Genomic DNA, 24,933 nt, shown 5'->3' on the forward strand with positions numbered 1-24,933 from the left:
GAGTCCTGAGGGTGATTTCTGTTGTCAAGCCACCATGTTACCCATTCTTCCGTCCATCCAACCAGGCATTCATCACTGTCGCCATCTCATCCGTCTTAAGTTCTGCCGACAAACCGAGGGGCCCTTGGGCTCTCTCACACTAGAGCCACTCAGGCTCCCAATATGTAACAGGCCCCTGTGCACTCTCAATAAACAAACACAGAGCCACTCGAGGTGCACGGGGCCTCTCCAATGACAAACAGTTCCTTTGCTTTATAGCAATCTGAGAGAAGAAGTAACTGCTCCAAGATTGTCGGCTGGGACTTTTGTTTATGAAAAGAAATAAGCCCCTCCCCCCACGTCTCTAGGGCTTAAAGCCCAAGTCCATCTAAAGTCAACATGTCATAGCTTCCTTTTGGGTATTATTCTGTGTAAGGACCAATGCTGATTTCTCTGCTGGTCACACTCCTTCATGTTTCCATGCTTTGATTGGCTGCTTGAGGAAGGAAGACTGCGTCAGACTCGTGCTTCCTGCTTCCTGTTGTGTCCAGCAACAATTCAAAGTCTCTCCTCTCCACTTTTCCACTGGAACCAGGAAGTTTTGCTTTCACTGTTATTTGCTCTTTTGGCGAAGAATCCTCCTTTTAAATACCTTTGCACAGAGCCATCACGTTCTCTTACCGTTGCTGTGACACATGTTCACGGAACACAAACTCATTCACCTTTACCATAGAGAACAAGGCAGAAAATGAAGCTGAAGCTGCTTCAAGGCTCCCGTTGGGTGGTGTGCACTGGAATGCATCTTGATTATAGGGACATCTTACAGTGTAAGGCCCTCGTCTCCGCAGGCCTGACCACGATGCATTGCAGCCTACACTGCAGCGCCAAAAAGAGGCTAGTCCTCCTCTATTCAGCTGCCATGTGGCATCATTGGTTATTCCCATCTGCAGTGCTTGTGTATGTTTTTTTTCTCTTTCAGCATTTGAATGGCATGGCATTCTACTTGCCTGCTGGTCAGTGGTGAATAGCAATGTTAATGGGTTAGCTCGGAGCCTTTTTAGTAAGGAGCGGGGAGGAGAGAAAAAAGGGGGAGGAAGGAATTTGGGGGATTACGAGGAGCAGAGGTAGGGGAATGAATCTGGGTTTGAAACAGCAGCTGTTCCCACTTCTCAATGGAGGGGTTCACCCCGGCCCGTCTCCTTTCTTTCTCCACTCTTTTCTTCAGTCCTCAGCAGGATACAGTATCCCTGTCTGTCTTTTTTCTAAACCTTCTGTCTCCTTACACCACCTCTGCTCTGCCTCGCCCATCCTCTGCCTGCACTCCGTTAATGAGTAGCAGTAATTGTCAGGGAAACAGCTGGCCAGGGGTGTATGTCGTCGAAGGGAAGGAGGGTTGAGTCACGTGCGAGGCAATTGGACAAATGTACAAATTCTCTGCGAGCTAAGTGCGTTTCATTGTTGTCATGCTCTTCAGTTAATACAAGACTTTTCACAGCAGCCCTGCCGCAACGGTCAACCACAATGATAGAACGAAGCAGACTGCCAATGAAGCGAACCTCATGGTCAGTTGAGTAAATCCCCTTGATAGGACTTAAATGGAGCAGGAGCTGCATGCCCCGGGTCTAGTGTGTGGTCACTGGTGGCTTCCAAGAGAAACTTCATTCAAATGAAGTGCTCTGAAATGCAGCCGCAGACAGAGACAGTATCTGTGGGTGAATTGGATATTATCCTTGTCCTTGGTTCTACCCTGACTCTGAATCTGTTTGCATTGACAGTATTTTTGTTGCTTCTCCCTGGACACAGGCATGAATCTGAGTCTCCACGCTTCATTTGACTTAGATATCGTGTCCTCCCTCTGTACTACCAACCTTATTTGCATTGAGTTCTCTTGGGAATGTTCCACCTCTGATCCGAACAGTCCTGTTTTCTATGTATTCCAGGAGTAAGCTTAACAATAAAATGAAATGTTACTGAAAACATTGCAAAACAAACACTTTAAGCTACATAAAATTTAGGTCAGATAAAACAATTGGCAAAATAGCTAAAAACATTCTAATAGAATGCTCAAAGGGGATTGGAAATAACCAAAATTAAGCAAGAAATAGTTCTGTATGTCCAGATGTAACCAGAAAAATGTGAAAATGACAAATGTTTGCCTTACTTAGAGTTAGTTACTAACAAAAACTGAAATATGGAGGAGCCTGTTAGCTAAAGAGCTAGCTAAATTCAGCCAAAGTAGCTAATACTTAACATACAGCTAGGCGAGAAATAAATCAAAGTATTTCTGAGACTTTGAGGCAAAATGAATGTAGCCAAAGAGGAAGAGGAAGGAGCTCTAACTGTCCGATGGAGTGGACTTGGCTCTTCCTGCTGTAACTCCTCATGTCCTTTGGTCTGTGTGGGCTTTAACTGGCTTTATCAAGTCAAGGTCTTAGGAAATCTGACATGAGCTCTTTTAATGTTCCAACTAATGACACTAAAAGAGTGTGTGTGCTTCGAGCCACATGTCTGCCTGTGCCAGTGTGTGTTTGTGCTAAAGAGTCGGTGTGTATCGTCTGGAGAGAGGGACGTGAACAGGTGACAGGCATCGTATGTAATCTGTCTTCTGATGTCAGATTTACCCCCGTGCGCTTTGAATACATGTACGTGTGTTTTGTGCCTACATGTGCATGCTGCTGCATGTGTGCTGTGCATACTGGAGTGAATGGATGTGTGATGGTGGTGTGAGGACATAAGCGACAGCCGCTGGAATGTTCTAGCAGAGTCAAAGCGCGGGGGCGTCTCATTTTTGGGATGTGTCCTCTCTGAAAATTTCACACTGTATTAAGTTCATATTTCACCAGCCTTACACACCGCCACAGCTTCTACCTGCATATTTCTTCATCTGGTGCTGGACGTGTGAAATTTGATGTCATCTTATCTCAAAGATACAGTTTCAAGAGTCCGCTCCAATGAGAGGAAAAAAAACAACAGAGAGTTCATTGTAAAGGAAAGCTGTTCTAAAGAAGCCTTACATCTAAATATTTCTTTCTTTGATTTGTTCCTTTTTACGTAGCACTAAGGACAGTCTTGCCGCAGCGGAATGAAGGCTGACTGGTTTTGTTTGTTGAGACTGTAAGAAAGCAACAGGCAGCGAGGCGTTGCTGCTAGAAAAAAAAGCAGGAGAGAGAAAAGAAAGGAGTGCCGGTTGGTTAAGGAGTATGTTTTTGTCTGGCGTGGACAGTGTCTTCACTGGAGTGGACAGTGTTTTAACGAATAAAGTCAACACAGTGCAGAGCCTCCACTCTGTTTTTTCTCTCATATCTCTGTCCCTTGTCCAAATCTGACCTTTAGCCTGGACATATTTAACACATCCTATCAACCATGTTGCCTTTCTTGAGAGGTGAAGAGTTCACTTGTACTATGACTGATCTTCCATGTCAGAGTGAAGTGGCTCAACATTGAGTTCATGGGATGATCTGGTCTGCGGTTGACTGGTTTGTTGTCTTTGTGCTCCTTTTTGAATGCAAATCTGTTTTTTCTGTGTCTGCAGAGTGTCGCCCTGGCTTCTTCAAAGCTGAAGCATCCAACCACCAGTGTGCGCCCTGTCCTGCCCACACCCAGAGGCTCAGCACTGGAGCCCTGGTCTGTCCCTGCATGGACGGCTTCTATCGGGCTCCAACAGACCCCCCCTCTGGACCGTGCACCGGTAAGTAGAAGAATGTTGAAATCTAGCAAAGAAGATGAATTGTGGAAAAAACCCCATAAAACCTCATCTTAGGGCATTTAAACAACCAAACATGCTAGCCCACAGATCGCAGAAGTTTGGAAATAGCTAAATGTTCAAATCTCATTAAAAATTCACCAAAAGATTATATAAAAATGATTTCAGAAACAAACTGTAGTATAATCAGCAAGTAGGATTAACAATTAGTTAAGTTAGAGTGTTTGATAACCTTCAACTAATCAGAAAAGTACTCACTGCAGGTTTCATCTTAACCTATTTTACTGCCTAAAAGTTCTGCCTGTCAAACAGGAACTGTTTAGGGACCGTTCTAACTGTAGTACAATCACACAAAGACGTGTAGGTATATTCCTGTTAGCATTAGGTCCACTTCCTGTGAAACTGCACCCTAAACTGTAACTCAGGCTGTGGCACAAAAACATACTTTTGTCTGTTTTTCCTTCCTTATGTTTGGGTTTCTAACATTCTTTTGTCCTTTGCACTTGTTTACCTTTACCAGATTAAGTGGCTTAAATGTGCTGTTAGTCTTTAGCAATGCCTTGACTTCTTTTAATATTTACATTGACTCTGTCAGGACATTCTAGCTTTATTATTGTACCGAATGATCACACCCGTCTACTGTATGAACAGCCGTGAACAATCATCAGTGACTTTTCTCATCAGTTGTTTAAAGGTCCATAAATCTAAATGCTAATAATAGTGGACACGGTATATATATATTTTTTTTTTCTGATGTTACCATATTTTCTTTTAATCTTTAATTAATTTTCACATTCTTTCTCTATCTGTGTCACTCAGGTATCCCATCTGCTCCTCGAGATCTCGTGGCCACCACCACACAGCTCTCGGCAGGAAAAATCCTCCTCTCCTGGACGCCACCTGAAGACACAGGGGGTCGAACCGACATCACCTACAGCGTTGAGTGTTTGCGCTGTGATGGCACAGCTTGTCAGCCGTGCGGAGAGAAAATACGATACGATCCTGGCAGCGTGGGCCTGACCGACACCAAGGTGTCGGTGAGCGAGCTGGAGGCTCACCTGAACTACACCTTCACTGTGGAGGCCCACAGTGGAGTGTCTATGTTTGTGAATCAAGCCTCGCCGCGGGCTAATCGACCTCCATCAACCAGCGCTCTGACTACATATCTTCACTACACAGGTGAGTTGTGCTGATATGAAGCAGTGGCCGATGATATCAGTGCTGCAGTAATAGGAGATGCTATCAGAAAAACAGTAGCAGCTCTGAAGTAGCTATAGGAGGTCATTCCCTCATTGCAAGTGACACCATTTTTCAGGTTGGCAATTTTTATGGATACTAAATTATTCTCTCTCTCCTGTTTTCAGATCCTCCCAAAATCATGGCAATAAGACTGGTGGAGAGGACGCCCACCAGTCTGTCCCTTTCTTGGGACGTATCACCCCAACCACGGGCCCAGAATCGGGCCGTTCGCTATGAAATTACCTACCGCAAAAATGTAAGCTGCTTTTTTGTTATTATCTTCGAAGTGTGTTTAAATGGTATATTTCATTTACTACAGTTGTGTTTTATTGATGACACTGATGTCACGAATGGACCTGAATCATATGGCTTTTCATACCTGACTCTTATGATATAACTACTAACCACTGACCCCAGCCAGTCCACATTGGATTGAGTTCAGTTATCATAGTTGGACTCAGTAGGACCTGGACTTTTGACTTTGACTGAAATACTCAGAACTTGATAACAGTGTTGGTTGTAAGAGAGGGAAAAAGACTGCATTTCTTTAACTCCTTGTTCCTGTCTTTCAGGATGAAACACTGGATGGCACCACTTACATTGTCCACAGATTTGAAAAGAACTCCGTCCAGATCAATGATCTGACCCCAGGCACCGTCTACCTGTTCAGGGTTCAGGCCCTCGGCACTGACGGCAGCGCCGGAGGCTCCATCTTAGAGGAACACTTTGAGACTTCATCTGAAGGTACAGAGGGAAACCACTGGAACAAAAAGCATTAACAAAGCTTTGTTTAAAAACTCCATCCCTCAACATGACTTGTTTTTTTCCCCAGGACACCTTGCTCCAAACAACACAGCAATCATCTTCATCTCAGCCATTGGGGCAGCAGCCATGTTGTTCATAGTAGTTGTGATTCTGTTCCTGCGCAGGAGGTCAGTAACTGCCTTCTTCTGTGATCACCTCAGCGTCACTCATTTCTTTCTCCTGCTGTAGATGACAACCTTCTCCACTGAAGTCCTCCTTCATTCTTCTACTCTTCCTTGTACGGCCACCCAAATGGCCCTTGCTTTCACTCTGTTATTCTTGTTTTCTTTCATTAGCCACTTTAGTCTTTTCTCTTAATCTATACCTGTGTCCCAGCTCACTCTAGGGTGAAACTGGTTGTGTGGTAGGTGCCTAATGACTGTATACCAGGGAGTGTTGAGGCATTTGTCCAGAATGGGGCATTGTTGGTGATAAGAGGAGCTCGGTTCTTTCTGTACCAGACTTCTGGGCCTTTGTTAATGTGACCTGTGTCTGTACATTTACAGACTGCTGCCAGTCTGTCCAGCTTCCCTTCTATTTGGTCTGTTGAATCAGCTCAGCAAACAGTCTGCTCTCAGTCCTTATCAAAGTGCTGCTTCCTCTGCTGTAGACTCAGGAAAATCAGCAGTGTCAGGACTCTGACTGGGTACTGAGATTTATTCACATTAAAGAAGGACTCAAAGGTGTTTATTTTAGGGTTAGGTTTATTTTTAATTATATTCAGGGCATTTCAATTGAAAGAAATCCACAACCTGTCAGGGCTAAAGTAATTTGGTTTCATAAATGTACCCACCTGTAAACTTGTATTGCACAAAGTACAGAGATGCTACATTTCATGTCACAACAGGCTTCTTTTAGCCAGTTTTTGTAATTTATGGAGGCACATTTAGCTCTTAGTCATGTCACTGTTGTGCCAAACCCTCTTCCTTTTTAAATGTCTGTCTTCACTGAGCCCTGAAGTATTTTGAGTCAGCATTCCCTTGACTAATTCTGTCATAAGATCACAACGTTTGCCATAGATTGGTATTTGTTGGAGTTTTTTCATATATTTTTAATTTCTCATAACCATTTTTGTTGGAAAAATGCCATTTGTAACGTTTTTGATATTTTATTGACGTGGATGCTCATAATTGCATCAATAATCACAGAGAGTTAGTAGATGAATTTTAGTAACTATTATAATGTTATTTTCTTCATTTCAGGAAAAGAAACTCTCACACCAGACAAGGACCAGAGGACACCTACTTTTCAAGCTCAGGTAGATTCATCAAAAAAGTCTCTTAAATCTGTCTTCATTCACCTCAACATTTACTTTAATAACACAAAATAAACCTAGGTCTTTCACCCTTAGACCAACTGAAGCCTCTGAAGACCTACGTGGATCCTCACACCTACGAGGACCCCAACGTAGCCGTGCTGAAGTTTGCCACGGAAATCCACCCCAACCATATAACCAAACAGAAAGTAATTGGAGTTGGTGAGTGACGACGCCGTCGAGTCAATCTAAACTCTGAGACGATGACAGATTTTTACATTCCCCAAACTCTGCTGTTTATACTGGGTCTTAAGAAGCTGATTGACAGTGGTTACTTCAGGCAGATTAGCATCTACCTGGCTCCCTGTGCACTTCTCACACAACAAGTTCAGACATTTTGTCGTGTCGCAATGCTTGGCCATCAGATGTGTGTGTTTTGGCTCAGCGTGACTAACAATTACAAGTGTTGCAGAAACAGAATTTTTGGACTGATATCAGAGCACCCTGTTGGCTCCTACCTGCCCCGATAGTTTGGAAAATAGATTTGGAACAGTGGAGCAAAGTGGATAAAAAAGGAATGATCTGAAATTGAAATCTAAGTATTTAATAACAAATTACTTTTTTAAAAAGCTTTTAAGATTTTTTAATTAGTCAGAAACTTCTAAAGCATCTTTTAAATAAATGTATATATTTGAATTTTATCAAGGATTTTGTGGAAAACTCTCACTGTTTTTCAAATACCTTGGTAGACTGTTTTAACTAAAGCCCAGTTTTGTACCTTCTAATATATGAATATCTGTATTATTTACTCTATCTAGTCAAAAGGAACAGACCTGTGAAATATGTCTTCTGTTGTTTCTTAATTAAAAGGTAAATGTGTTTTCTTAACATAAGGGTTAATTGAAGTATGACCACCTTTACCCTTTGAATGACACTCTCCTCCCTAATTCCCACGACCGTGACCCCCCTCCATTCCCTTCTTTATCCTCATGTGACAGCTGATTCCCATGCTCCCACACCACAGGCCATTCACCAATTAAACTGCACAAGGCTCTGTCTCTCAACACACAGCCAGAACACACCTCCTCACAGACAGGAACCCTGGGGCAAATCCTCCGCCTTCACTCTCCTCTGTTAACCTGACAACACTCCGTCACCTGATATGGGTCTAAAGGTGTTTTTTTTCCTCCCTTTTGCAGGTGAATTTGGAGAGGTGTACCGTGGTATTCTGAAGGTGCCGGGCAGGAAAGAAGTGACGGTGGCCATAAAGACACTGAAGCCTGGCTACACAGAAAAGCAGAGACAGGATTTTCTGAGTGAAGCCTCCATCATGGGCCAGTTCTCCCACCAGAATATCATTCATTTGGAAGGAGTGGTCACCAAATGTAAGGATTTCTGTGAGTTTTGAGCTTTAAAATATCTTCCCCCCCCCTCCCCACATATTTTTTCATTACATGTTTGAACCAATTAAATAACATTATATTTTGTTTTGCTTTTGTAAAAGCAGTTAAACACGCGATGATTGTCACTGAATACATGGAGAATGGAGCACTGGACAGGTACCTCAGGGTGAGTCCAACACAGACCAGTGTTTGTTGTTGAAATGTTCAATGTATTGAAACCAATGCATAATATCTACATTGTTTCATCTTCCATCAGGATCACGATGGGGAGTTTTCCTCCTTCCAGCTTGTTGGGATGATGCGAGGCATCGCTGCAGGAATGAAATATCTTTCTGACATGAGCTACGTCCACCGTGACCTGGCTGCCCGCAACGTCCTCGTAAACAACACGCTGGAGTGTAAAGTCTCCGACTTTGGCCTCTCCAGGGTCCTGGAGGACGATCCTGAGGGCACATACACCACAAGTGTAAGGAGACACAGGTCAAAGGTCAAAGCTGCATGGTGTAAAAGAGTAGGGTTTTTTTTGTCTCTGACGAAGTTTTTATCCAAACAGGGAGGAAAGATACCTATTCGTTGGACGGCTCCAGAAGCGATAGCCTACAGGAAATTCACCTCAGCTAGTGACGTGTGGAGCTTTGGAATCGTCATGTGGGAGGTCATGGCTTTTGGGGAACGACCATACTGGGACATGAGCAACCATGAGGTGGGTTTGAAAGAAAATCTAATGTGTAGCTAATGGACCTCTAAAAGTGTGTTTGTTTATGATCAAGTCCATTTCCTTCATTAAATTAGACATAAAGAAGGGATAAGATTGAAGACATTTGTGCAAAGAGAAGTAAAATATTCCTCTTCTAGGTGATGAAGGCCATCAACGAGGCCTTCAGGCTGCCCGCTCCCATGGATTGCCCCTCGGCTGTTTATCAGCTGATGCTGCAGTGTTGGCTTCAGGATCGCTCCAAGAGGCCACGTTTTGGAGACATCGTCAGCCTCCTGGACAAGCTGCTGCGGAGTCCAGACTCCCTGAAGACCATCGCAGACTTTGACCCACGGTATGACTTTCACCTACACAACAGTAAATGCCACTGTTAGCTGCCTGGTAATGGAACCAGCTGTTAAACCACAGTGTTTTATATTTCAATAAATATAGTTGGTTTTTATTCTCACTTCTTCTTACTGCTTTCTGTACTGTTACTGTTTCATTTCTGGTCAAATTCATGGTAATAAGAATGTTTTATATTTATGTTTCTGTTTTGACTAAATGTTGCACAAGGCCTAGTTGTGGACTAGATGTAAGACAGAAAGACAGGGAGATGTGTCTTCAGATTCAAAGAAATGATTGATTTCTTTAGATAAAAAAAAACTAAATAAAGGGCTTTGATTGGTCATGTGTATTCACTCCTCTCTCTGTCCTTCTAATGGTGGAACTTTGCATATTAAAAAGCAGCTACGTTGAGTGACAGTCCTTTAAACAGTTTAAACAGTTCTGTACCTGCTATTTAAAGTTGATAAGGAGTGGATTGATCATGAAAAATCCCTAAATGTACCTTTATAGTTTTTTTGGAGCATTATGTCTGCAGTCAAGTGAATGTGGAGAACTAATATTTCCTTTGTTGCCCTAAAGACGGCCTGTTAAAAGGAAGTACCGCCACCTAGCCTGCCAGCCTTAATGAAAGCAATGTGTGTGAACTAAAGCTCCTTTGTGTGGAGTTGCATGCACAAATGCACGTTATCCCCTTTGTGCAGCGGCACTAAAGCCAGAAATGGTGAGACCAACAACCACCAAGTAGCTTTGCCTGTATCACAATCGTCTGATAGCCTGACTGCTCAGACTGCTCAGACTGGTTTTTCTTTTTTTCCAACATCGTGTCTTCACCTCCACAGTAATTACAGTCTCAGTCTGTTGTCTCTCGTTTGTTGTGGTAAAACCTGTTTATTGTTATCATTTAAATCCTCAATTAGGTCCTAATTTCTCACTCTGCTTGCAGCGTATCCATTCGCCTGCCCAGTACCAGCGGGTCAGACGGCTCCCCCTTCAGGTCGGTGTCTGAGTGGCTGGAGTCCATTAAGATGAGTCAGTACAGTGAGAACTTTACCTGTGCTGGGATTGTCACCATGGACCAGGTTCTTCAGATGAAGAATGAGTAAGTGTCACATCACAGAGCTGTTTAAATCTTCAGGGTTTTGCTTTGTTTATTGGTTTTCAAGATTCTCTTTACATGATATATGTCGCGTTCTGACCTTTTTTTATGGAGTTTATGTTTTTCCTTGAAGTCCTGCTCTTAGCAGCCAGTAGTATGTGCACAGAGGCTGCATAATCTCCAGCCTCAGTTACAACTTGAGAAATGTTTGAGATGGAAAAAGCAATCTAGGGAAGGAGTGGGCTCATTTGTGGTCGGCTGGTGGTGGTGGCTTGTGGTCGCTGCGCTCCTTATTCTTCTTATGCTCTCTTCATTCTTTCTCTCATCCCTCCCTGCACCCACACACACTAGCTGCCCTGGGCAGCACTTTTGCTCGAGCCCCAAAAACCACCGCTTTTGCCTGTGTAGGGCAAAGGCCTTCTGCGGCTTCTTCAACATTAAAGGGAGGGAAAAGAGAGAACAGGCGGAGAGAGTAGCCCCAGGAGCTGCAGTAACTAGAGGAGATTAAGCTGGTGAAATAGATGGATGAGATTTGAATCCCCACAGTCGGGCCATGTGTATGTGTAGAAAGATTGAGGAGCTGCACTGAGAGTGTACCCCCTGAACTTAGGACAGGAGACTCCGAGGCAACTGGATCTTCTCAGATGTGAAGCTGAGCGGACAATTTAATAAAATGTGCCCAACCTTTTGTGGAAGAAAAAAAAAAGCTTTGGTGAAGCACATGATATAAGGTTGTTTTGGGACAATAATGAGCACCAGAGCCTTTTGCTAACCGCATGACCAACCAGACGAAAACCCCTCCCACCTCCCCCACCTTCACCTCCTCCTGCTCCTCTTCATCTGCTGTGCTAAACTTGACTTGAGGAGATGGGCAAACTGCGAAGCAGACGACAAACTCTTTTGAAGTGTTTGTCACAGTGAATGGTGTCACTTCATGGCCCCATGTTTCCATCACAGGGCATCTGGTAGCACTCTGAAGAAACCAGCAGTTATTTACAGCCCACCCTCTGGTTGCCAGACGAGTGATTCATGGTCAACAGGGAGAATCCTCGTTAAGTAATTAAAGCTGTAATTAAGGCTTTGACTTTGGACTCTGCTGCTGAGCTTCTGCAGGTTTACATCATGCGCCTGTGAAGTCGGTGTTAGTCGTTAATGGCAATGATCAACTCTAATCTCGCAGGTTTAGGGACTGGGAAGAAACAGCACAAAGGTTGTATTGTTCTCACACAATCCATGTAAGGAGAGCTTTTACAGTCCTAATGTACTTCCAACTGTTTATTTCTTTAATAAAAAAAAAGCAGTAGCACAGGTTATTTTGTACATTTCTCAGCTAATTCTCTGGAGTTGATCCCTGTGCCCCTCACAGGATTTCCCAACATTTACATTTAAATAATATTTTCTTCTTGACCTCTCCTGCTGATTTTTCCAGTGTTCCTGCAGTTGGAAACACTGCTTCAGACCATTCCATAGGCTCCACTGATTAATGATCTCTGATGGATTTTACTCTTGGAAGTAAAACAAACAAAAATGTCCCACTGGGCCTCAATGTATTTGTCTTTAATCCAGTCGTAGGGACAGTTTATAATTTTTACCCATTTTTGGGCAGTGATCCTGGTGACGCATGAACTGAGAAGCCAGGTGTATTTCTTTGATTCCCTGTGAGATCCTTTTTTTTTGTTCTTAAAGATGTTCATTTGAAGAACCTTCTGTCTGATTTGAACTTTTTTGGCCCGTCACATAATTATTATCTGTTTGCACAAATTTCCTCAACCATTTCAATGATTGATACATATACCATACTGGGATATTTCCTATCTTTTGGCCCATTGGGAATCATTACAGTCACGTAATTGTCCTTTGAGGCAAGTTATTATGAACATAATCAGTGTTTTGTTATTATTACTGGGTGATGGAGGAGTTTCTATGGCCATAACATCATAGGAATATTTAACCTACACTTGAAATATTACAGTGTGGATTTATTTACTGTGTTCAAAGGGTCTGATACAGTATCTTCAACAATGAACAGAAGGTTTTGAATCTACGACCTCCATCACTGCAAACTTGAAGTCAGTCATATTTATTTATTCATCACACGTATACTCATCACTGTAGCTACACAGATTCTCTGATGCAGTGACACACGAGTGGTGTGAGATTCCAGGCTGACATCTTAGCACATGGAACAGGTCTTTGATCGCTTCAAGGCTTCACAGGCAGGAAGCATGTGGATAAATAGTGCTGGAATGGGTCCAAGTGTGTGAGTCCATGTGCTGCTCCTCTGACACACTCTCTTGTCTCTGTCTTTCACAGGGACATTAAGAACATTGGAGTGAGGCTCCCCGGCCATTTGAAAAGAATTGCCTACAGTATCTTGGGTCTGAAGGACCAGACCAGCACCCTGAGTGTGTTTGCAGTGTGATCCTGACAAAGGAGCAGCATTAAAACCGGGCACTGAAGCAGGGAGCCCTTTGAACTCTCTTAACCTGAGCTGGAGCGAAACTGCGGGGACGGCTGATCCGAGAAAAAAAAAAAAACAACAAAAAGGAGAAATGACCTGGGATCTTTCAAAGCCGACTGAAACAGACTGACTCACTGTATATTTGTGATTTGTTTTTTTCATCATATCCACATGGGAATGGAGAAAATGCTCAGCAGTAAATGACTCGATTAGACTGTAATTTTAGATATCTATTTTTATTACACATCTCTGTACAGTTTCTCATGCATTTATGGTCATGTTGTTCCTTTATCTTAGATTCCAGCTCCATAAAAATGGACAATTAGTCTGGATCAGGGAGCAGCACCGGTGCTGCAGCCTGTTCTTCTTCTCTCCACAGTCAAACAAACAAGGGAAGTGGAGTAAGTTGTGTTAGTTAGTCTGTGTGCAGTGGAGTCCAGGCTAGAATCTGCCTGTGGTCGCTGATGTCATGGCGTCTCCCTTAAATTGGCACTTTGGTCCCTTCGCTGCTGGACCAATGAGGACGCAGGACCAATGAGGACGCAGCACCAAGATGACAGCCAAAATGAGCTTGAAGTGGCCTGGAGGTGGAGCTGTAGGGACGCTGTTGCTTAGGTGTGTAAGAACCTAAGAGTGACCCAGGGTCTCGGCCTTCTGTTGGCGCAACGTTTAACACTAAGCTAAAAAACAAACACCTATATATGAGGTACTTTTGTGTAAATTTTTTTATTTTGAATTTTTTTCATTCTCTGCTTTGTTTAAAACAGTGACATTTTACTATGTAGCACTTGGATCAAATCTTGGTTTGTCTCTGATTTGCAAGAGTAACAGTGACCACAAGTGAGTTAAGCTAAATGGAAGGTGTCAAAGTAACAACAGTTTGAGGTGGACATGGACATGCTGGCTGGGAGGGCAGTTAATCTGTTAGCAACAGGCCAGTGATGAAGAGGGAGGTGGTGAAAATCACTGTGGTAAAAGTGATTTCATACTTAATTACAGCCTGGTTTGGAATTTCAATGACCCAGTTAGTTTGGAAGGACCTTCTCAGTACATATACTTGTAACTTTGTTGTTTCTGTTGTGAGCAGATTGAACTCAACTGTAAATGAACTCCAGTACATGCTTTGACAGTTATAAGAATTGAAAGCATTTAATTAATGCTTGTTTTTTTGAGCAGCAGTTGGTGTCTTTTTCTTTTCTTTAAATGGCTCTTACAACTGTGTTTCCCAAACAGTGGTTCAAAAACCAAAAATGTTCCCCAGAATAAAGTAAAAAGAAGACTGCTTTTTTGTCTTCCGTTTTTCCAGAATACAACGGAACAAACAAGTATGCACTACAATGGCAATGCTAGGATAGCAGTGTAGTATGTACCTCATTTTCAAATGACAACAACGAAAAAAAATCTGTGTTGAATTGTTAAAAACAACTGTGTTACTGACAGTTGATATAATTTTGTTTGTGAACTCAGGAGCCTCTTCCATGAAAGAATTTTGTTCTAAACAAGTTTTTTTCTTCTTATTTAAGGCTCACAATTTGGGAAATAAAAAAAAAGACTAAAAAAAGCACAAATGGAAGTCAACCATGTGCCTGAAGTCACTCAGGAACCACTGTTTCAGGAGGATTTACGCTGCAGATTTGGCCTTTCTGCTTTCTCTCTTCAGTAATGACTGCCAATCACTGTTACTGATGTTCACCTTCCTTCACTTGAATCTTCACTGTGTCGCCTCCTTTATTCTGTTGTAGCTCACAGACCTGAACACTTGAATCTTCACTGTTTATTCTGTTGTAGCTCACAGACCTGATGTTTGCTAAAATGAAAAGGGACTTTGTTTTAATAAAAATCTGTATTTTTCTTTTTTATCTCACATTACTCTCCTGCTGCTTTTCTTGAAAAGAATGCGATTCAAAGAGCTCCCTAATCAAATGGCAAACTTTCCTTCTTGTTTCTTGTTGTTTTATGCTGTATTTAATAGTCTATTTATTTTTATTTTTTATTTATTCATCCTGATAAACACTGAGCTGGGATTTTAACTGAAGTTTGCCTTCTCCTTTGTAAAATAAATAAATAAATAAAAAGCTTGAATGTCTCTCTTGTTCCCCAGTTATTGAAACCTCAATACCGTCACTGTTTTCCTTGGAGTAACAAAGCCCAAAAATATGTGTATATGCTTGTCTGACACAAAACAGAGGCCACAGCGTGAGCACCAGGATGTTTATACTTCCACCTGGATTTCCTCATAATGCTGCTGAATTCCTCTCTGAGCCTGTAATAAATGTGTGAGGGCTTCATTACCTGCAGGTGGGAGGTGGAGGTGCAGGCACAGACTGTTGGCTGTAGTCTGTGTACAATCCACTCCCGAGAAAGTCTTTAATCAAATCAAACAGATAATAAATTGTGGGATGAAATGTTAAACTCTAGAATCCAGAACGTAGACTCAGATGTTTGCTTTTATTAAATGCATATCACACTTTGATCTTCCGTTTGATCACTCGTGCCTGGGAAATGACCTCTTTCCTGAAAGCACCAGTTGCTCTCCCACGAAACCTTATGTCGTATCACGGAGTCCTGTGTGTACAGTTGCTGGACCTTCAAGAGGAGGAGAATAAGACGGGACTTATTAGAGACATGACTTCACTATGGCGTCAGAAGCCGAGCTTCACTGGTTATGTTTTCCAACTGTGTTATAATCCTCAGTGGCTAAACGCACTTTCAGAGCTGCATGACCATAAATCCTTCAAAGTGCACGTGCAGACCAGCAGCAGCTGTACGACCTGCAGAAACTGTTACAGTTACTGCAGAAACTGTTACAGTTACTGCAGGAAAGGAAAAAAGAATTCACTGTACTCTGGTGATGCTGTGGTGAAAACATCCAAACTTTATTTAATGGGATTAGATTTTAAAATGTAAACATATTTTGCTAATTGCTGTCTGTGTAGTAAATATTGATTTATATGTACATTTTAAACCATGTTTTCCTTTCATCCTTAATCCTTTATCGTTAATGAATTACATATGGTTTTCTTCATGTTTTCTCGTGGTGAAACTAGTAGCCATTTATGGACAGATTTCTACAAAACATTTCAGCCTTTCTTTCATATTGTAGTAAGAAAAAACGAACAACAACAACAGACTAAAAAATTACCAAGAGCTGCACCAGATGCAAAATTTAAACCAAATTCTAACTCTAGATAAAGAGGTAAAAAAGCACCTAGAGTAAGTGATTAACATGGCTAAGACATTGAAAAAGCTAGGTCTGACGCTAGCTAGCACACAGCTAAAAGGTATGTCATGATTAGCCACTGGTCCACACCTTTGACACCCTTGGTCAACAGGCCTTATTAGGTTTGAGGTAAAATGGTATGTTGAATAAAATTACTATTTAGTTAGGTCACAGGCCATGTGTGGATTCAGTGTTGCTGCAATAATAAACACATGGTCAGAAAACAATGGTGACCACAATATTGATTGACGGCTGTTGAACGAGAGACAAACAGTGGTCTCTACAAGTTTACTAGAATATATATTTTTTTTAGGTTCCACTACATCAAACTTAAACAAACTTGGTTGTGATTGTATTTGTTATCACTCAGGTGATGAAAAGTCATGTTGTATTATTTTAATTATTTTAAGTTCAGGAAGAGAGGGGATTTCTTTGGCAATGAGTCCAGGGAGCCTCTCTCTCTCTCTTTGTCTCTCTCTCTCCCTCTCTCTCTCTATTTCACTCTACTCTACACTATTTTAAACAGACCACATGGCCTGTTATTGCAGTGTTTCTTTCCATACAACTTATGTTTGTGTCTTGAGAAGTTCCACAGAGATATTCTGAACTTGTAACTCTAAGAAAATGTTCAATCATTCAAATTGGTGGGAAAAAAGGTCCATGAATAGGAGGTGTTCATGTTTTTGGTTGAACCAGAAATGTTCGATGGTAAAGTTTGGTTCTTCCAGTGATCTTTTTGTTTTATCTCCAGGCAATTTCCTCCAACTCTAAATTGTGTATGTATTAAACAGTGTTCACTACATATATAGACTGACAAGTCTATATATGTGGACATAATTGTTCTTTGTCTATATATACAGGTTACCTGGAGAACTAAGAAGAAATGTGTTCTCCTTACAGCAATTTTTCACATTTAAACCATTTTACATTGTACATTTTGTCACCCACACTGAAGTAAATAGTTAGCAGGTGAACTGAATGTCATATTTAACACAGTCAGTCAGCTGTATTACTATTATTATTTCAGGGCAAACCTTCAGGGTTATTTTATTAGTTGTTAGGTATTTTGCAGAAAACCAAACAAAACAGAAGAACCGTGTCCAATGTTGTATTTATGACCTGGAAAATCATAACTGAGAAGCCCCAAAAATGGTTAGTGAGGTCATGAGCCTGTTAACGACCCAGGTAGCCAAACTCACCACAAACTGGTTTCTCATGCTGTATCTATATGAAGTATGTTCTTTTAATGTCTGTTTCCTAAATTTTCCTCCAGTACGATTCTTTCACACAGTCAGAAATCACATCTACGTGCAGCGCTACGTTGATCATGTACTCTTTAAACATGCACAAAGTTACTGGAAACAGTTTAGTCCCACAAAGCATTGCTCTTGGGTACACTGTCATGTAAACTACACCAGTGGCCCAAGAATGTTTTACCCTGTTGTAAACTTCTCCTCTCACTTTAGAAATAATTGGATTATTCAGCAGAGAACACATGGTGAGGTAAAGTAGTGCAACTCTATGTCCTTCAATTCAAGACAGAGACCAACAGTTTCAACAACTCTGTGACTCACTTAATGAGACTGGATATCTGATTCCCCCAGGTTCCACTAGAGGTTGCATAAGTTAAACCAGTGGTAGGAATACCATAGTTTGAGAACCACTTGATGAGGTAATTCCTTACTGAGCACATACATGGTCCTAAAGATGCACAGGAAAGTTCTGGCTGTAGACTAGAAATTTACCATTTTAGGGAATACATCACTCTCAATGCTCTCTGTGTTTGGCTCTGTATGATATCATGATTCACAAAATTGACATTGTGTTTTATTAAAGAAGACCTGAAACAGGTCATTGAGACCTTGAAGCATTCTGGAAAATGTTACCTGATGTGAAATATATTAAATAAGCGATCCTGTTTTCTGTAAACTTCTTTATGATATAAAATGTTTTTTTCTTTTATCGGCTTCCCCTGTAGCGATTCACTGCTACTTCTCGTTTTCTGACCTTCACTGGAAACAGATGTCTACATCCATGTCTTACAGCCACGCATGTGTGGTGCCTCTCACCTGGAATTGGCTCCAGCTCCTTCTGCTTGCGAACCCTAACAGTATAAGTAGTACAAGATGGTTGGATGGAAATTCGTATATACATTATACACACACTTCTCCAGCAGGTGTAGGACCAGAGGATAGGATTACAACTTACAAAGAGCAAGTGTGACATCATTTTCTGCTAAAGGCATTAGGTTTGTTTAGTATATATAAGGTATGTTTTCACGTACTAGTACAAATACCCAAGAGCAGCACCAGAAACTACAGTATATGTGTGTTTTCACTAGAGTGACTGGGGGAAATTAGAGAGATTTATACAGCCCCAAGACAAGAGTTAGAAGAAGTACAGGAACTGAACTTCATGGTGATTGGTCAGACAATTCAATGTATTTTAACATTATCACTGTTAATGTATCATTATTAATTTTAAAAACCTGAAATGCAAACTGCAGAGTTTTAAACCCACTGACTCAGTTCAATGGTGATTTTTGGACCGCCGTTCCAGGGAAGGTCTTTAACAGACCAGTGTTTCAGGGAAGGTTTTGATCAACCAATTTCCCAGAGGACTTTTTGATGGAGCAGTGTTTCAAAGAAGGTTATGATGGGCCAACGCTCAAAAAAAGGTTTCATTTTACTAAAGTTCCAAGAGATTACAGCATTACAAAGATGTTTTTTATGGACCAAAGTTCCAGATATTACTTTCCATGTGCCAACACTTTAGATGTTGCCTTTGATGGACTCACAGTGACAAGAAGTCTCCCTTGACTGACCAATGTTCCAACAAAAGGTTTTGATGGACCAATGCTTTAATGAACAGTTTAATGGTCCATTGTTTCAAAGAAGGCTTTAAGTGGACCAGTGTTCCAGAGAGGATTTCTAAGGAACAATAATCCAAAGAAGGTTTTGATAGAGAAAAGTTCTTTTTTAATGGATAAAGAAACTAATATTTATCATCGTTGGTCCATCAAGGATATCTAGATAATCCCAACAATGGAAAGGTTTTTTTTATGTTTATTCCAGGAGAAATTTGTTTGGTAAAATTATTGCATATTCCAATACTTGAGCAAGGACTTTTTAAAACCTTTTCCACACATGGTGTCACTCTATTTTTTTTATCTCACTCACAGCTTTGCTATTTAAAAATATATATTTTTAAATGTTGATGTTCAAAAACTGTGGCCCTATCGCTGGTTGTAATCAACTACCTTCACAAATGGATCTGTTTCTTTTTTACTGCAGATCAGTGTCAGCATAGCAGCAGGCAGACAGGAAGAAGAGTGGCTTAACTGTGGCATTTAATGTAGCGTTGGTGTGTTGCATCGGTTACCTCCTCACATTTCATTGCTTGCACCTGCTAAGGATAAAAAATGTGAAGAAAGTAAAGCAAAACCAGCCAACCAAGAATTCATTCTTCTTAAATATGACTCACGTCCTCAGAGTTCATCCCCTTGGATCTTCTGACTCAGCCTTATCAGAGTCACTCTGACCCTGCAGTGGGTTGAAGTCCCTGTGGCGCCTCACATTTTTGAAAATTATCAGCTTTTCTTGATTGATGCAAATGACAAAGTAGCACATGCATTCCTCAGATAAGAGTGGCGCACTATAATGGGAATGTCAATATTTAGTTATTGAAATAATGTGTAGGTCAACAGAGAGGTATTCAAGGAAAAAACAGCATGGAAACCTGAATCCCAACTCCAACAAGTGTCTTTTTTTCCTGACTCTTTGTCTCCTGCCTTTGTCTAACCCAATATTTGAACAACATTCAGAAAGAGTCTATCTTTTTTCATTTTGGCTATATTTGTATCTGTTTTCAGCTACTTTTTAAAGTATCGTCTGATTAATTCTAAGCTGTCTTCAGCTGTCTAACGTTTAGCAGTATTTGTGGAAAATTAAACTGTTTTTATCTGGGTTAGAAGTTATATATCAATAATATTTAAAAATGTTAGCTAACTTTTGACAATTTCTGCTATATTTCAGATTAACCTTAGTCTTTAACTGATTTTTGGCTATTTCCTGGCTAACACTTAGTTATATACAATCTGTTGTCACTGCTTCCTGGCTAACTCCAGGCTATTTGACAGATTTGTTCCTGAAGTGCCATTTTGTTATTGTTTTTGTTTTTTTTAACTTTTTTTCCCAAAAATGTTTATTCTTATGTTATTAAGTTATGCAAATGCTCCATCCATCCATCCATCCATCTCCTTAGTTTTTCACAGTGCGGTATTTATTTTGTCCTTTCTTTAGAATTGGAAAAACTAAGTGCGGAGCCGCACAGTTTAGCTGCTGATTGTACTGTTTGGGTTTTATGCAAATCCACGTCTGAGTGCGTCCAAACTGACTGCTGCAGGAATTTGGGTTTGTGTCTCCGTCCTCGGCTGTAACAAGATTATCCTTGCTCTGCGGGGGCTGAATGTGTGGAAGTTTTTTGTGTCGTGTCATTTGGACAGTAAATGACAGAGAGACAGTGAGAGAGATGGGTGGGGGGCAGAAAGAGGCCTGGTGGTAGTTGTGGTGGAGGAGGGGGAGAAAGCTGGAGATTTGAGCCATACCAGGGCTTTACAGTGAGGCCACAATATCATGTGTGGTGATTGTGTTGAGTGCTTGGCGTCCCAGCCCTGAGCCTCCCCCTGAGGACTGTTGTGTGTGGGGCCATGGTTTCTGGAGCTTTTACTCCTCCTCCTCCTTTTCCTCCTTCTTGTGGCTTGTTAGATGTCTTTGTTCTCTAAGAGGTCATTTTAAAAAAGAAGGAACGGAAGAAAGTAAACATAACTATGGCACTGTTCATGAATGACCTCTCCCTGTACCACTGTCCTCCATCTTTTTCGTACTTTTTCCTTTTTTTGTTTTATATTTTCCTGGCATCTCCCGGTGTCATGCGCAGATTTAAAAAACGCTGAGGAATTTACATCCACACTAATTTTAGCAACGGGTTCCTGACCAGAAAACACATCCTCCAATTTCTGTCTATATTGGTCTTTGCATCTTTCCACTGCTCTCTCTCTCTTTCACCGTGCACCACTCCAGGACTTTTGCAGATTATTCTTTACCCTAAGTCTCCTACGAGCCCCTCAATTTTCCCCTAAATTTTGTTGCATTCTCCACTGAGATTTCACATTCAAGATTACACCCTGAGTGCTGCCAGAGCTCCTCTCAGGGTCTGCTCCACGCAGAAACAAAGTGAGCTGCAGGACGTGAATGCTGTAATAAACGTTGCTTAATAAGATAGTGAGGAGCAAATAATTGTTTCCAGAATTTTACATCCCCCCAAACTGCAGCTGAGATCTGTTTGATGTCAGCACCAGGCGACATGAGGGGGAGCACAGAGCCGTAACACAAGCCCCTGTCGACACTGGCCTTTTTCTCCGTGCCGACCATCTGTATATTTTAGCAGTGGTGGCCTAATTCACTCCATATTTCCTGCTAATGGCACCGCTGATGTCACTCAACACATTAAAATTCTCACAGGTCTCTCTTTAAGAGCCTTCAAACACATGTCGGTGCTACGGGTATGATGGAGCTGCTGCTGCTGCTGCTGCTGCTGTTGACCAAAAAACAGAGGCCTGCATTTAGACCAGACATTTTTTAAACAAAACATCTGTACCTGATTGTTTGGCCACAACAACCCTAAAATCTTCTTTAAGATGTTTGTTTAAAGGCACGGGTCCAAACCTGAGGTGACGGGATTAAAGGCTATACAGTATGACGAAAGTCATATGGTTCATATTTTAGGCTTTTACCCTAAAAAAAGATGATGGGTTCACATATAAAACCAGACTCAACAATATGCACTGACTTTTTTTTTCCTTTTTAAACAGGCGGTTAAGGTTTTTCTTTCTTTTTTTGCTGCTAATGTGAATCCAAAGAGACGATAGACACAGTTTTATAGAAATGACCATAAACCAGGAGATATCATTCTTGTATTATTAAATCATAATATTTTAAACTTTGTTAAAAAAAGCCTGTTCTGTATTTTATTTATGTTTATTATTCAAATAGGAAAACAAATATGTTCCAGGGTCATCCATGATATTTTCACAAACAATTATGATTTATTTTTTTGCACAAGTGTTCATCATCTTTTCAAATTGTTTTTCTTGAGTTACCAAAATCTAGTCTAAAAATAGTTACATGATACTCCAGAAATGGCTGAAACTTCACTAAACAAAGAAGTAGACAAAAGATTAATACATGTTAACTTCAAGTCTAAAGTTGTCCGAAGTTAGCTAAGAAAAAAATTATACAACACATTTCATTAAACATTTAGCCAAAATGGTCTAGTCTGATCCCGACTCAGATAAAATAGACAAAAGCTTTTTTTCACAGTTAGATTGAATTTTTTTAAAAAATGGCTCTGATTTAGAGCCAGAACTAAATGACTCAATAATAGGCCAATGTTAGTCAAGAAAATTAAAATTTATGGCAAAATTTAAATTGTATGTTGAGGACAGAACATAGCCCATAATAAAATGTGTTTTAGAGTCACAGTAGACTTTATGGCAGAACTTTTCTATACTTTGTGAAATCTTTTCTTAATTTTCACTGTGCGTTTTTGGCTAATTCTTACCTCCTTATTCGTAGGAAACCCTTGTTGTGGTGCTGGGGCCTTGACTGTTTAGACTAAGACAACATGAGCGAAGGATGGCAGTAAAGCACCGCAGGGATGCCAACTGCTGCGAAAACCTAAGGAAAAAGATGACCTCAAGCCACGGTGCCATGTGGGAAATAAAACAGGTTGACTTTTTTCTTAGAGGTTAGTGGTTGCTGCCATGTATGCGGATGTTTGTGGAGGATCATTAAAACTATAAAGCCTCACCTCCTAACTACATGGGTGGTTTGTTCTGTACAGACAGACAGACTCACGTGTGGCCTATTGACAAGTCTAATCAAAATTAATTAAAATGAAAAATGGTCATTTAAACTCACACAAAAGTCCTTACAAAGAAGAAGGAGACCAAAGGTCCCAGCTGGACATGTCTGAAGACTCTTTTTGTGTTTTGCAGTGTGTAGACACACACGCGCACACACACACATGCACACAAGAGAACACACACTCCTCCCCTCTGTCTTTATTTCCGTCTGTCTGCATGTGTTTTGGAAGCCATTAATCGTCCCCAGCACAACATGCACCCCAGCAGATAATCACGGTCATTAAGCCAATTAGGGAGCACATGGAAGGGGAGGTTTCAGTCAGGCCCCGAGGCCTCCCAATTCTTCTCCTCCTCTTCCAACTCGGCCGAGGTGGTCTGCTGAAAACTCTGGCAGAGCCTTAAATAAAGAAAGGGAGTGAATTACTTTAGCTCAGCTCTGGATTAATGCAATTTCCTGTTGCTGTAGCCTTGAGAGACCCGTGCCAACTTCGCCGCCGGCCAAGTAGCCATGCCCAATAGCCAGCTAGAAATCCTCCCTGATTTTTTTACATGTCTTTTTGAGAGATGAAGCTGGGTTTTTACGTTAGTGTCATCAAAATATGTTCTCCGCAAAGCTGAGAGCAGGTTATTTTGGTGCCGCTGCGGCGAAATGGAGAAAGAGAGATCAGAAGTGGCAGGAAAGGGAGGAGAGAGTGGTCAATCTGCAGACAGTGGGGTTTTTTCGCAGCATACCCCGTCTATCATATGAGTCTAGAGCTAATATTATGGTGTCATGCGCAGTGGGAGTTCTGACAGGGAGAAACCATAACATACAGTGCATACAAGTGAATGTGATTGTTACAGAGAGAATTGAAAGTGAGCCTCCAGGTCCTGGTGCACATGTGCAGGCTGACCACAGAATGTCCTCACACTTCCTCACTACGTCTCACATGGTCGGTCATGTTGGACACCACACCGTCCTCCCTTGTTTTAGTGAGGTATTTCCCAGCAGTCTTCATGTTGTGCTTGGCACATGAGTCTCTGGAATCAGTGAGTGAAACGTGAAAGGCAGCAAAGAAAGAAAGAAAAAAAAAGGTCAACACATATTTTATTTTTTCTTCTCTTCTCCTGACTTATGAATGACATGCGATAGTGAAACGTAGATCTTGTCATCACTGAACAGAACACAAACACAGAAAGGCCCGCACCAAAGCCCTACAGGTTCAAGATAAGATCATGGAAACATGTTTGGGTCCAGAAAGATCTCTGCAGCTCACACCCTTTGACACACATGAGTGATGTGAACTCAAATTAAACAAATGAGTTACAAAATGAGGATCAAATACTGTAAACAGCCATTGACAAATGTAAGGGTTTGGAGGTTGTTTCTTTCTTGACTCCACCGTGTCTATACAGGCTCCTCCAGTATTTTGGGATCAACAGCAACTTTGTGTGTATTTACTGATTACAGAGCTGCAGCCAGGAGACAAACATCACACTGAGCTTCATGACAGTAAGTCAGAGAGGAGAGAGAAGTCGACACATATAAAGTTATGTAGATTCCCTTGAACTGAGTTAGTTCCAAGATTCAGTAATAATTTACATGGCTGTGTGCCTGGAAAAGTCACTAAAGGTTTCTCTCAGTGTTGAAAATAAACAAGTTAACGGTACGATTGTTGAAATAATGTAAAATAATATACTGCAGTAAAGTTTAAGACAGGAGTTTACACTTATGATACCTCCACTGTTGTGCAGTCTTTTCTCTTTTGAAGTATTTAAAGCAAATCAAATGTATTATTTTCTTTTTCCTTTTTTCTCAAAGTCCAC

The 24,933-nt window shown here is 41.2% G+C and overlaps 1 protein-coding gene and 1 long non-coding RNA gene across 6 annotated transcripts in view; one reads left to right on the top strand and one right to left on the bottom strand.

The window, feature by feature from the left end:
* The window catches only part of epha2b (eph receptor A2 b), a 50,928-nt gene extending 36,557 nt beyond the window's left edge, over positions 1 to 14,371 (top strand). For 2 of the 5 annotated variants that reach the window (XM_025059430.1, XM_017036237.2), the window contains exons 4-17: positions 3,512 to 3,667; positions 4,502 to 4,861; positions 5,047 to 5,177; positions 5,494 to 5,665; positions 5,754 to 5,853; positions 6,928 to 6,983; positions 7,077 to 7,202; positions 8,180 to 8,377; positions 8,485 to 8,549; positions 8,640 to 8,849; positions 8,937 to 9,086; positions 9,239 to 9,432; positions 10,369 to 10,524; positions 12,835 to 14,371. In XM_025059430.1, coding sequence (XP_024915198.1) covers positions 3,512 to 3,667; positions 4,502 to 4,861; positions 5,047 to 5,177; positions 5,494 to 5,665; positions 5,754 to 5,853; positions 6,928 to 6,983; positions 7,077 to 7,202; positions 8,180 to 8,377; positions 8,485 to 8,549; positions 8,640 to 8,849; positions 8,937 to 9,086; positions 9,239 to 9,432; positions 10,369 to 10,524; positions 12,835 to 12,943 — 2,183 coding nt within the window. In that variant the 3' untranslated portion in view covers positions 12,944 to 14,371. The remainder of the gene's footprint in view (positions 1 to 3,511; positions 3,668 to 4,501; positions 4,862 to 5,046; positions 5,178 to 5,493; positions 5,666 to 5,753; positions 5,854 to 6,927; positions 6,984 to 7,076; positions 7,203 to 8,179; positions 8,378 to 8,484; positions 8,550 to 8,639; positions 8,850 to 8,936; positions 9,087 to 9,238; positions 9,433 to 10,368; positions 10,525 to 12,834) is intronic. The other 3 variants (XM_017036238.2, XM_008318446.2, XM_008318447.2) reach the window with 3 other exon arrangements.
* On the bottom strand, positions 13,151 to 15,222 carry LOC112487619 (uncharacterized). The gene is made up of 2 exons (XR_003050884.1): positions 14,780 to 15,222; positions 13,151 to 14,733 (listed from the first exon to the last, which is right to left on the bottom strand). It is a non-coding gene; the product is annotated as an uncharacterized LOC112487619 (long non-coding RNA).
* Positions 15,223 to 24,933: the final 9,711 nt, after the last annotated feature.

The sequence above is a fragment of the Cynoglossus semilaevis genome, chromosome 10, assembly GCF_000523025.1.
Source record: "Cynoglossus semilaevis isolate Cse_v1.0 chromosome 10, Cse_v1.0, whole genome shotgun sequence".
NCBI classification, from domain to species: Eukaryota; Metazoa; Chordata; class Actinopteri; order Pleuronectiformes; family Cynoglossidae; genus Cynoglossus; species Cynoglossus semilaevis.